Raw genomic sequence first — 13,078 nt, 5'->3', positions numbered from 1 at the left:
GATTGCGGCATACCATATAATTTGTAGACAGTGTTCAGGAAATCTTCAGCAACAACCTCAGCCATAAAAGGATGGTGGATTGGAATGAAATGCCCATACTTGGATAGCTTATCAATAACCACAAACAATCAGTTGAATGTACCAGACATTGTTAGGCCTTCCACAAAATCAATAGTGACCATTTCCCAAGGAAGATTAGGTATAAGTAAGGGTTGTAACAGACCAGGATAAGGTATTCTTTATGGTTTTTCTTGTTGGCATGTTAGGCAGTGTTGCACATAAGTTTTGATGAACCCTTTCATGCCTTTCCACCTAAATAACTGCCTGATACACATGTAACTCACAAGGAATCCTGAATGACCACCCAAAGGGTTGTCATGGAATGCCGCCACAATTTTGTTATGCACTTGTGAGTCACTCCCAACCCAAACTCATTTGCCTATCCTCAGAATACCAGCCTTGAGAGGAAGTTTTGCATCAGTTGTAGGGTTCAAAGTCAGTTTTTGCCTCAAGTCAATAGCAACAGGATCAGTAATGTAACTCTGATGTATATCATTAAGCCAAGCAGGTTGAGATGACGATGCACTTCTGGTAGGGTATCCTGAACTGGAAGTGGTTTCCTCCACAGGGATCTACTACTGAATAGTATACTGGAACCCCAGTAGCTTTGTTAATGCTTTGTGCTACCATCTAGTGTGCAGTCTCTGTTTAGATAGACAAGCTAAACTACGCTGGTCGGTTTTGATAAAAAAAAGTTGCAAGTTGCAAATATTGTCTCGAGTGTTCCACTGCCAAAAGAATAGCTAAGTACTCATTCTCATATACTGATAGTGTTGTATTTCGTGGGCTTAGAGCTTTACTAGCATAAGCAATAGGGTGACCCTATTGCATAAGTACTGCACCTATGCCCACATCACAAGCATCAGGTTCAACAACAAATGTTTTGGAGAAATCTGGTAGGGCCAGAACAGGGGCTGACATCAAGGCAATGCTTGTTGTTCATCGGAAGACCAGATAAATGGAACACCCTTTTTCAACAAGTTTGTCACTGGCTTGCTTAACATACCATATTGGGATATAAATTTTCTGTAGTAACCAGCAAGGCCTAAGAATCCCCTGACTTCCATGGCAGATATGGGAATTGGCGAATCTTGAATGGCTGATATTTTAGTTGGGTCAGTGGCAACACCCTGCATGCCCACTAATTATATGTCCCAAATACCCAATCTGAGTTTCTACAAAAGCACACTTAGAGAGTTTGACTTTCCATTGGTGTTGCAACAGAAGCTTCAAAACCTCAGCCAAATGTTGCAGATGCAGCTCATAAGAAGCATTGAAGATTAATATGTCATCAAACAAAACCAAAGAAAATTCTCTAAGACAGGGAGACAAGGTATCATTCATAGAAAAATTGAATGTATTAGGCCCCCCAGTTAAACCAAAAGACACGACCAAAAACTCAAAATGGCCCAAGTGAGTCTGGAAAGCAGTCTTATGTTCTTCTCCTGGTGCCAGTCTGATTTGATGGTAGCCACCTCTCAGATCCAACTTGGAAAACCAGCTAGCACCTGCTAATTCATCTAACAATTCATTAATTAATGGTATAGGATATTTTCTCTTGATAGTTATGGCATTCAATTTTCTGTAATCATATACAGGTCTCCAAGTTATATCTTTCTTCTGAACCATGATCATAGGTGAAGAGAATGCACTATTACTATGTCTGATGATGCCAGTTGCAAGCATTTCTTGTACCTGTTTTTCTACCTCATCTTTGAGAGCAGGGGGCAGTCTCTATGGTCTAGTATGAACTGGTTGAGCTCCAGGAATCAATGGAATGGTATGATCAAATTTTCTTCTCGGAGGCAAACCGGTAGGCTTTTCGAAAACAGTGGCAAATTGATCAAGAATAGCTTGGATTTCCTTGGGTATTTCAGATTGTGTACTGTCAATAGTCACAAGCAAAGCTCACATCTCAATGAGAGCAATGAGTTGAGGGAATGCATCTTGACCCAACAAAGTTACATGGTCGTATCTCAGCTGGAAACTTAGCCAATGTGCTGCCCAATCTACTTGCATAGGACTGTGAGAAGCCAGCCAATCTAGACCAAGGATACCATCATAAGAACCAAACGACAAAACTCTAAAAGTACTCACAAAATTATGGTTATCACAAGACCATTGTCCATTCAGCAATTGTTTATCATAGGCAATCAACTGGACATTGGCAACCTTAACAATACTCACTGGCATAGAAGAGATTCCTTGCAGTTTTGTAGCCATAGATCCATCAACAAATGAATGAGTACTGCCAGAGTCCACCAGAAACACCAGATATAAGCCTTGCAACATAATCTTCAACTTCATTGTGGATGAGGCTGGTGCAGATAAGTCCCTCATAGCAGTTGCTGAAATAGAAACACAGTTGAGTTCGGTTTGTGAAGTTTCTTCACTATCACTATGTTCTCCGGTATAAAATGAAATTTCGTGCTTGCATTTGTGTTCCCGAGCCCAACATTCACCACAAATAAAACAAAGCCCCTTGGATTTCATGTATGCTCGCAGAGAAGCTCCTCTATCCTCTGTAGCACAGAGTTTTCGGGTACTGCCAACACTCCTTTTTCCATCGGTAGCTTTGATAGCAGAATTGGTTCCACTCTGGCGAGTCACTGCTAAAGAAACTGAAGACTTGTAACTTGGTGACATCTGGGACACCATCGATGTATCACCCAATTCTTTTAACAACAAGGCCAAAGCATATGCTGAATCGAGATCAGAGGGTTGTTGAATTCCCATCAACAAACGTATAGCTGGTATGAGACCCTCCAAGAACCTTGTAACATAATGAATAGATCTATGATTAGTCTCATAAGCAGTTAACTCATCATACAACTCTGAAAAACGCTGAACATAGTCCTCAATAGAGCTAGTTTGGCGGATGTGAAACATATGATGAACTAAGTTTTGATGCTTGTTGCGGTCAAAACAAGATTGCAACATTGAGCAGAATTCAGACCAATTGACATGGGGTGCACGGCGTTGAACATATTCGAGCCACCTTGCTATTGATCCTTCAAATTGGGCAGAGACAAAGGAGATCCACTGTTGTTGCAGAACGTTCCACAGCTTGAAGTAATCCTCACAGCGTGACTGCCACAGCTTCGGGTCGGAACCATCAAAACGGGGCAACTCCATCCGGGGTCCAAAATTCAGAGAGTCCAGTAGGAATGGCCGAAAACTTTCAGCGGCTTCCACCATCTGACGTGATTGATTCATCTCAGGGGCATACCTCGAGCTGGAGGAGGCACGTACCGAGAGCCCATGTTCCGCTCCTCCAGATCTGGTCGGAATCCGCCATACCCGCTTGCTCCGCTGTTGCTGGAGGGTGGTTAAGAGTTCGGTGGTGGCTCTCATAGCGACACCGGCGCGGATGATGGTGCTACATGAGTGATTCGGTTGGCACCAATTTTGCTGCGAAGTTCGTCGATGTCGACGCCTATGTCGACCTTGACGTCGTCGATGCGCCCGGACAGCAAATCTAGCTTGTTGTCCAGCTTGGCGAGAGCGATGACCGTAGCCTCGGTGTGGTCCGACGTGGTTTTGGTGACGGCGATGTTGAAATCCGCGCACAGGAACTCAAAGACGGACGGGTCTCCGATGAAATTTTTTACATGGCCTCGGCTCGCAGCCGTTGTGCTAGGCGGGTGCGATGGTGGTGGCTAGGGACCTCCAGGATTCGGCGGCTCTGATACCATATTGTGAGGGCTAGTTTCCAATTTCATCCATTACATCCATCTCGAGCTACAGGAAGGAGATACACATCGAGGGAGAAGGGAGAGGAGGAAGAACATGCTATCTGTTCACGACACACACGCCGTCCTAGTCATTCGTTTCCCGCCACCTGAGTACCAGCTGGTCATATAGGAGAAGCTTGGGCCTTAAGCCCATTCAGGCCCAGCGAGCCAAGCCAGTTTGCGAGGCTCCCTTCTGGGCCAGTCTTTCTCTAGCTTCACGGGCCTGTCAGCCGCCTGGTCGCTGACAGAAACTCACTTAGCGACCATGGGCGCCGCTCAAAATGAAGATCTTCATGTGGCTGGCCATGCAAGACCGATGCTGGACGACGAACCGGCTCATTCAGCGTGACATTCTCCCGACACCGTCACCTGCATACTATGTGAACAAGAGCCTAAAACCATGCACCACCTACTCGCAGGTTGTCCCTTCTCTCGAAAGGTCAGGCATGAAATCATGAGTTAGGTGAGAGCGAAGGCCAACCTACCCAATGCTACCATGGAGTTCTAGTCCTGGTGGGCGGCATTGTGCGACCGCGCCCCTGCTTCATGTCGCAAGGGCCTATCCTCCATCATCATCCTTACGACGTAGTGGATGTGGAAGATGCGACTGCGCCCCTGCTTCATGTCGCAAGGGCCTATCCTCCGTCATCATCCTTACAGCGTGGTGGATGTGGAAGCACCACAATGGATGTGTCTTTGATGGGGACCAACCATCCATCACTGGCATTTGCTCTATTATCAAGGAGGCGCGCCAATGGGCTAAGGTCGGCGCCAATGGGCTAAGATCATACTACTCGACACGTAGACCTAGCTTAGCCATCGGGGCCGAGCAACCCCGTTGTACTCTACTCTTCTCCGTCTATCACTACCATACTTCTATGCATACATGGCCATGTAAGAGCATCTACAACCGGACCCCTCAAATCCTCCTCAAACTCCCGGGCAGGCCGCCCGTTCACTGTCCGGTCACAAAAAATCGACCCAAACGGGTCTTTCAAACCGGCCTCAAACGCACAGGCTAACCAGCACCCTCCATTTCCAGCCCAAATATGGGACGGATAAGGAGGAGCTCGGGCGCGCCTCGACACGCTAGTCACGTCGGACCCGACAACCCGACCCTACCTTAAATTACACTAAATCCCCTAAACCCTTCCTCCTGTCGTCGTCCGCCAAGATTTCCCGTGCCCGACCCCTCGCCGTCTGGTACCCTTGCTCTCCATCCTCACCACATGTCCCGATCCGCCACTGTGATGTCTTCCACCCTGTCCCTAACCACCGCGTCGGAGACGCAGTCCACCTCGTCCGTCGACGGCCCTTCCTTCGCTTCGTCTTGCAAGCCAGAGAACATCGCCCGTAAGATGCACCATCACCGGCAGCGACAGAGGGAGTTGGCCGCACAATTACATGCGGGCGTCGTCGACGAGATGTCTCCCCCAACGTGTCGGGCTCCCCTAACCCCATCCATGCAAGCGCCGGCGCAGATTATGTTGTCCGGCACCATCGAGACGGACAAGGAGGAGGAGACGGACCCTTCCAGAGAGCTTTCCGGTCATGCAGCAGCCGTCGGTCCATGAGTGTGAGTCCTCATAGCTCGTTTGGAAACGGATGAGCACGGGCAACCCCACCGCTTGGGCTGCACTCGACATGCTCGATGAAATGTCTCAACAAGACCGGGTACATTTGCTCATGTTCAATCTAATGATTAATGTTTCGTATAGTTCATTAGTTCACACATGATGATTGCATGTCCGTTTGGTTGAACTATAATATCATTTGCTTTTGTTTAAAACTATTAAATTCAAACAATTTGTATCGGATGATCGACGTACATGGCTTGTATGAATTTAAGAGTCCGGATATGAGGTACGTGGATGAACGGAGCGAAATATTAGGGACAGTCTAAATGCGTCCGCAGGCGTGGCCGAACGCGTCGATGGAAAGATACGCAACCTGTATTCCTGAGGAATACGCCATCATGTCATGCCGGGAGCACCACCTGCCGGAGAATATGGTAGAGAGCCCGGAGGAATCCTTTGTGGTGCTCTTCCTCAGCCAGCCTCAGCATGCTCGCCACCTTCTCGAACTTGTCCTGCCCAACCGAGGCGTCCCCTGGCGAGGCTACCGGGCCGAGGTCCTTGTGGAGCTCCGGCGGCGACAGCGCCCACTGCATCGCCCAGATGGAGAGGGGCCGCATGTAGTGCAGCCCGCGGTAGCCTCCTTCCGCCGTCCAAGCCTCCGGCGTCTGGAACGCGTACCCGAAGCCATCTTTGGACCAGCTAGCGTCGTGGGCGCCCTTGGCCGTCCGGAACGCGGCCTCCAGCATGCCCTCGTGGATCATGGCGGCCGCGACGGCGTAGGTGGTGCCGGGCCATATCTCCTTGGACTGCGTCGACGACATGTCGGTGGTGCCGTCTGGCCGCATCCCGTTCACCGCCCCGACCGTCCCGCCCTTCACCCGCATGACGTTGTAGTCGAGCACCGTCCCCAGCGCGCTCCGGGCCTTCTCCTCCTCCACGACCGGCTCTAGGCCGCACACGTGAGCGTACCACTGTCCGGCGAGCTGGTCGGCCTGGATGGACGAGCTCGTCTTGCCGCCGCTGTTGTCGTAGTTGAAGTAGGTGCCGTTCCAGAGCTCGTCATCGTACACGCGCTTCGCCCTGAGATACCGCGCACGGAAGTAGCACTCGGCATCGCCGTCGCCGACGATGCGCGCCATGGCAGCGGCCGCCTGCAGCGCTGCAACCCAGATGCCGCCGGTGTAGGCGCTGACTCCGGACACGGACCACAGGTCGTACGTCTGGTCGGGGCGGCCCTCGTTCTCGATCATGCCGTCCCGGTCCCGGTCGAACTGGTCCATGTACGCCATGGCCAGGTACACCGCCGGCCACGCCGCCCTGGCAAAGGCGACGTTGCCCGTGGCGACGACGCCCCGGTAGACCTGCAGCACGAACTTGGGGTTGAGGTCCTTCCACCGCGACGGGTCATGGATCATGTACGCGTTGAGCTCGAACCACGGGTCGTTCAGCCCCACGTCGTGCGGCACCGAGCCGAGCACCTTGCGCGGCACGGTCTTGCCATTGAGGGTGCGCATGGGGCGTGGGTCGTGGAGGAGGACGGCGCGGGCGAAGTCGCGCTGGAGGCTGAGCTCGAGCTCCGGGAAGAGGGAGAGCAGCGCGAAGGAGGCGTAGAAGTGCACGTCGTAGGTGTTCCACATGTGGTACTCCATCGCCTCCAGGTATAGGAACTGGCCAACGTTCTCCTCGCCGTCCGCGAGCAGCGTCGCGCCGAGCGCCGCCGCCGAGTGCAAGTCCTCCGTCACAGATGTCATCTCGCGCAGGACGCCGTCCACCACTGGGGTGCCTTGCAGTTGCAGGTCTGTGCGGAACACGTCGAGGGAGAATGGCTCGGTCCCCGTCCCTGATGAGGCGACGCTCATCTTTGGAGGCCGTCCATCTGTGAGTCATTTGATAGAGATTTGTTGTCAGCTCCGTGCTGCAAATTCTGTACGGCGGATCATATACTTGCTGATAGTGCTCGAAGATGAGCATTCACCTGTCCATATGGTGCCTCCAGCGATCAGATAGTAGAGTTCGTTGAACAATGCGACCGGATACCTGAAGACAAACATGACATCGATTATCTAGTACTCTACGTAGTAAACGGGCATTTTCCGGGCCGGGCCGGGCCAAAAAAAAGCCCGGTGCTAAAAACCCAGGCCCGAGCCCGGTCCGACCCGACCGTCGGGCTTGATTTTTGGGCCCAAGCCCGGCCCGAGATGGGAAAAGCCCGACTGGGCGACCAGCCCGGCCCGACTGCGGTTGAATTTTTGATAGGCATGAGCCCGGCACGACGTGACCGACGGGCTCAACTTTTCGGCCCAAGCCCGGCCCGATGGGGACAACTAGGCCCGGCCTGGCCCTGGATTTTCGGGCCGGCCGGGCCGGGCTGCCCATGCCCAGGTATGAGTAAGCCCATATAAGTCATTTCTCCCCCTTGCAATTTTATACTCGGCAAACCATATACTTGGCTTCTCTTTTTAGTGCTTGGATCCGGGCTTTCAGGCTTCGGGCTGGACTTACACATGCGTGCATTGAAAAACAGCATTCGGGCCCAGCTTACACATGCGAGCATTGAAGAACAGCATTCGGGTCGGGCTTTCAGAATTAGTTTTGGGCCGGGCTCAGGCTTGAAAAAAGATGTATTTCAGGCTTTGCGGCGGGCTTGGGCTTGAGAAAAGGAAATCGGGCGTTTACAAGCCAGACCTGAAACCCGGCCTGGCCTGAGGTATGAACAGGTTTACCCTGGAATGATCTGCAACTACATAAGTTCCGCAGACTGGGAAGTAATTCTGGGTGTGTAGACGATGCCGACTGTAATGTCATGGGAAAAACTGTGAAGAGATAGTTGAGCAAAGTAATACTCCCTTCGTTTCTTTTTATTTCCCATATAAGATTTGTCTTGAGTCAAACTTCATGAAGTCTGACCAAATTTATATACAAAATGATCAACATCTACAGTACTAGAGATATACAGTATGAAATTTAATTCAATAAAGCATCTCATGGTATCGATTTTATATTGTGAATGTTGATCTTTTTTCCCGTAATCTTAATTAAACCTACTACGTTTGATTTAAGACAAATCTTATATTCCGACTAAAAAGAAATGAAGGGAGTACGAGCTGATTACCACTCAGGCAGCCTTTTGTCTTGCAGAATAGGCCTCTGCCACTCTTCGATTTTGGACTCCCAATCCATGTGTTCTACACTCAGAGAAGGAATAGCAAATGAGCATCAGAATTCTGACCACCTATGTCTAACAATCAATCACCAGAGCTTACCAAGAAGGGCATCATGAGCCAAGCTCTCTGCAGCCGCATCTCCATCCAAGCCACAGAATTTGGTGTACCTCCTGTTCCACAAAGCCATGTCAGTTACAAGGAAAAACAGCTAAAGTAAATTGAAAAAAAAAGCTAGAGTAGTAGTTTTGAATTTTAGTTTCATAAATATTTCAGCACCCATCAAAATTACTGTTTTTTTTCTACAACTGAAATGACCAAAATATCTGAAGCGAAAAGCAAATATTACTGTCTACTGAAATTATTAAAATTTAGTGAAATTCATCAAAATTTCACTCAAAGTGAAAACCAACTAACCCATGCAGAATCAGCAAAACACATCACCTGTGATACGTTTTCCCGTCTGGGAACTTCACCTCGGGGCACGACCACGACAGAGCAAATGACACAACACGGGTCCCCCCTGCCGGCACCGTCGTCGCGGCCGCCACCGCCGCTCCGATGGATGATCCGGGCTTCGATGCCCTTGGCTCTTTATCGGTGCGGGTTTCACTGAAGGAACCATGCTGTTTGATCTCCTCCCACATGTCCTTGGCCGTGAAGTCGCCGGAGTCTGACGACCCCATCGTGAAGAAAGGGCAGTCTGTGACGCGGACTTCCTCTGTTTCTTGAGACGCGATCGCGAACGTCACTGGCGGGTGCCCATCCGCAGTCCTACATTGGTGCCATCCCAAGTTAGCTGCTTCGTTTGCAGTTCTGTATCATTCGAGGTTTTGCAAAAGAGAAATGTTTAACACACCTGTGACGGAGAAGAACACCTTGCACACCATCACGCTCTCTGTGTAAGAACATAAAAAAGAATGGCAAGAACCAGTAAGTAATTAAGGTTGTAGAGAGATTGCTGCTGCATGGCATGAACCAGAAAGTGTGGAAAAAAGAACTGATGTTCATTACATCATCTTGGAGTTGGTGTGATTTCCAGTCAGCTCTGATCTCCCACCAACTGAATTCTAGAGGATGAACAAATAGATATTAGGTCCTTGCTGGTAAGGTGCTTTTATCTTCGTGCTAAAAGGCACCACGTTGGCTTGTTGCACTTACAGTCCATGTGAAGAGCAATGTTACATCTGCAGCTGTGCTCCCAGAATTTTGCACCTGCAAGAGTCACCAGCATAAGTAATTGCAATAAAATAAAATAAAATGGCATATTTAAAAAATTAAAAAAACTCAGCAGCAAATAAGCAAAAATGGAAGATGTACCGTAAATGTAAAAACTGCGACAGGGAAGCTGCTCTCCTTGTAGTTGTGAGGGATGATTGGTGATATCTGACGGCAGGTGATATTGATTTCAGGGTCAGGTTCACCTACATTTCAATTAGTATGGTGTACCATAGAAATATTCAGTTAATGGACATGTATCTATCAGGTAAAACATAAAAGTGCATACAAAACCTTATTTATGTTAGGAATTTACCGTCATAAACTGTCCAAGATCTTGGGAACAAGGCATGATAAGTACAGTTTTTCTCCTTAAGCTTCCAGTCCCAAGATCCAATACCGACCTTATCAACTCCCCTGCAAGTATGCACAATGAATGATATCTCTGGTCTATTTTAATGGACAGAAATATGCCTGTTGAGATCCACAGCTTACTTGAAGGCATCAGCAGTTGGCGCAGACAACACCGTCGAGTAGCTCTTTCCGTTGGGACGCGAGACGAACGCCTAAACGAGTGAATAGTGGCAATCATTAGAAGTTCTTTACAGTTAAGGTGACACTAGGCATTGCCTTAATGGAGAATGGAAGAGGTTAAGTATAGTTACTGAAAACTGGTTTGCAAGGATGGGCCTTTCTTCATATAACGCTGGGAATATCTGAAAATGCTGAAAGTACCCTCTGTAGCTTCTCCCAATGCTTCCTGCACTGAGAAAAGGATTTGTTTTGAGAACAGGCATGCAGCATCTAAAGTTCAATCAGCTCTTGAAAACAAATTCGAGTTAATATCACCATGGCAAGCTTCAAGGTGCCACGAAAGCTTATATGTATACCTAATTGACAGTGAACTTAGCTAATTTATAATCTGCAAAGAAAACAAGACTGAAACTTACCCAAGGCCACCAAGGGGTAGGCCACGGTAGCAGTTGTCCATCCATTTCCTGAATGGATCATAGAGTATATCCTTCGCAAAATTGAAGAATAATTGTTTGTTAAGTTCCATGACAAGGCAGAGTCAATTTACGTCAATGGTACATTTGTAAATGTTGAGCACTCACCCGGCCTTTTCCCCTTTGGTCGGCATTTATCATCAGGCCCTTGAGAATCATGGGTATCTGAAGGACCACCAGCAGGAATTTGGTTAGCATTAAGTTCATAAAGAGGAATAACATTTGTAGAAGTCGTTGCTCAAAGCAAACACGGTGTTGTTTCATCTGTCAGTTGCTTGCTAGCATGGCTGAGCAGGCCATTTGCGGCATGTATCATTGCCAAGTGTGACAGGTTTTGCAAAGTGAAGAGTAGGGGAGAGTTCTTTTTGATAATTTTGAACCTTTTCTGCATCACCTTTTTTTAAGTGAATCATGAATGAACTAGTTTTGAAACTTCAGCCACATCACCTCGGTGCTGTACCAGAAAAGGATAATGATGCGGTTTACAGTTTCCAAACTAGTCCATTTAGTCACACAGAAAGGCCATATATATCCTTCAAAATTGGCTCAAACAGAAACCTGGGAGCTATAAAATAAGTATGTTCAAACACGTACGATTGATATCATATCATTCATGGTCATGCTAAACAGTTCGATTTTCTTGCCTTCATCGTCAAATTTCCTCTGCCAGGTTCTTGTTGCTGGTTGTGCACAATTGATGTGCGAGCGCGCCTAAAGTAAAAACAAAACAAAAAACATTAGTTCGAGTTTTGTTTGCTGATGGAGGCAAAGACAGAAGCATTTCAAAAGGCCTGATCCTTACCTTTGTCTGCTCTAAACCTGAACTTCCCATGTTGGTTACAGATATTCTGTGGGTTGAAGCTGATCAGCTATTTGGATGGGTAGACAATTAGACATGCATAGTCAGAAGGAGAGAACCACAAATATATACTACTAGTTCCTACTTGGAAAAAGGAGCTGAGTCGAGATCCAGCTTAACGGAAAAAAAAACTATGTGTCAGACCCCGCATTTCCTGGAAAAATCCATTTCCCTCGCTTTAAGCTTTCTAGGCACATCATTGTGTTTAATGTGACATGTTTATTTGAAGGTCATTATGGAACAGATGATGACCACTGTCTCCCTTGTGCAAATCATGAATACAAGTTCCGGAGCTCTTTATTTCAAAAAAAGGAAGCAACTGTGGGAAAACACGATCATTACTAGATCTAGTTGCAGAAATGTCTCGGCGCTAAGAAAACAAGCATTTTCGCTACCATCTCCAAACGAAAAGAGGACCAATCTGAGTACGAAATAAGCGGTCAAAATCATGTGTTCCGGCATCCAAATTTCAAGCGTATATGACAGAGAACTAACCAAGGGAGGAGAAGACTAGTTACCAGTAGTAGCTGGATCTGAATGCTTCCACTCTACCACACCTGCATTGCTTTTGCTTGCTTGGCTCTTTGAAGAGATCTGCAGCTTTGCTTTATAGGACTCAAGCGAAGCAATATGCAGCATGAGGTCTTATTGTCATAAAAAATAACAATATCTTTTTTATCCTTGTATGTCAGGATAGTTGAACTGTCCTTTTCGCTAAGCTAATGATAACAATAACATGTAGTATGGCTACTGATTAGTGCTAAGGGCACTTAGCTGTTGAGGCTGCCAATCAGAAACCTCACCTTCTATTGTTATCTGTTTGGTAGCCATATGATCATAAAGGAGTTGGATCCTTCTATGGTAGCAATATGTAAAGTAGATGCTCAAAAGCCCGTATTTTGCCAAAAGAGGGAACAAAGCTTTACAGGTTCTGATTAGGGAAGAATAGGATTGGTGACAGGGAAGGTCCATGATGACTACTGACTCATCAGGCACTACTACTCTCATATAATACTGCTCTTAAACGGCTAGCAGGACAAAGATGTTATGTTAGCTCTGTCGATGGGATGGTTGACATAATCGCTACGACCCCCTTTTTTTTGCAGCTAATGGTAAACTGAGCCTCTACAAGAGCATGCAGGTTTACTACATGAAATCTTCAAGATATATAGATCCAATGCAGAAAGCAACCTCCAGCTCCAGAATGTAATGTATTCATGATGTCTGTCAAGAAAAACAAAACAATGAGATTAGAAAATCAAAACAAAAACACAACCGACCTCGGTAGGTGTGGACACTTGCACATACGCATGTTACCCATGTGCACATTGCCATTGAAATTTGAAAACGATCCCTCAAGTACACAATGAAAACCACATATGCATAATAAAGAATAAAACAGCCTGGGGAACTCAACCTGCTCAAGATTGCAGATCTACTTTGTTTAGTGAAAATCTGTGGA

The 13,078-nt window shown here is 47.5% G+C and overlaps 1 protein-coding gene across 3 annotated transcripts; it reads right to left on the bottom strand.

The window, feature by feature from the left end:
• Positions 1-5,545: 5,545 nt before the first annotated feature.
• LOC123411707 (non-lysosomal glucosylceramidase-like) lies at positions 5,546-12,507 on the bottom strand. 3 transcript variants are annotated; one of them, XM_045104670.1, is made up of 17 exons: positions 12,135-12,507; positions 11,560-11,626; positions 11,352-11,468; positions 10,866-10,922; positions 10,701-10,771; positions 10,416-10,515; positions 10,246-10,316; positions 10,067-10,167; positions 9,853-9,956; positions 9,694-9,747; positions 9,547-9,602; positions 9,392-9,430; positions 8,977-9,306; positions 8,635-8,705; positions 8,484-8,556; positions 7,347-7,408; positions 5,546-7,247 (listed from the first exon to the last, which is right to left on the bottom strand). In XM_045104670.1, exons 2-17 carry the CDS (start codon positions 11,587-11,589, stop codon positions 5,773-5,775), a joined length of 2,811 nt encoding a protein of 936 aa, XP_044960605.1. In that variant the 5' UTR covers positions 11,590-11,626; positions 12,135-12,507; the 3' UTR covers positions 5,546-5,772. The 3 variants fall into 3 exon arrangements, with proteins under 3 accessions (XP_044960605.1, XP_044960606.1, XP_044960607.1); XM_045104671.1 differs by having other exon boundaries at positions 12,112-12,192; XM_045104672.1 differs by lacking the exon at positions 12,135-12,507 and having other exon boundaries at positions 11,402-11,468; positions 11,560-11,577.
• Positions 12,508-13,078: the final 571 nt, after the last annotated feature.

Source organism: Hordeum vulgare, chromosome 7H (genome assembly GCF_904849725.1).
Source record: "Hordeum vulgare subsp. vulgare chromosome 7H, MorexV3_pseudomolecules_assembly, whole genome shotgun sequence".
Classification (NCBI taxonomy): domain Eukaryota; kingdom Viridiplantae; phylum Streptophyta; class Magnoliopsida; order Poales; family Poaceae; genus Hordeum; species Hordeum vulgare.
This window is presented reverse-complemented; position numbering and strand designations above follow the sequence as displayed.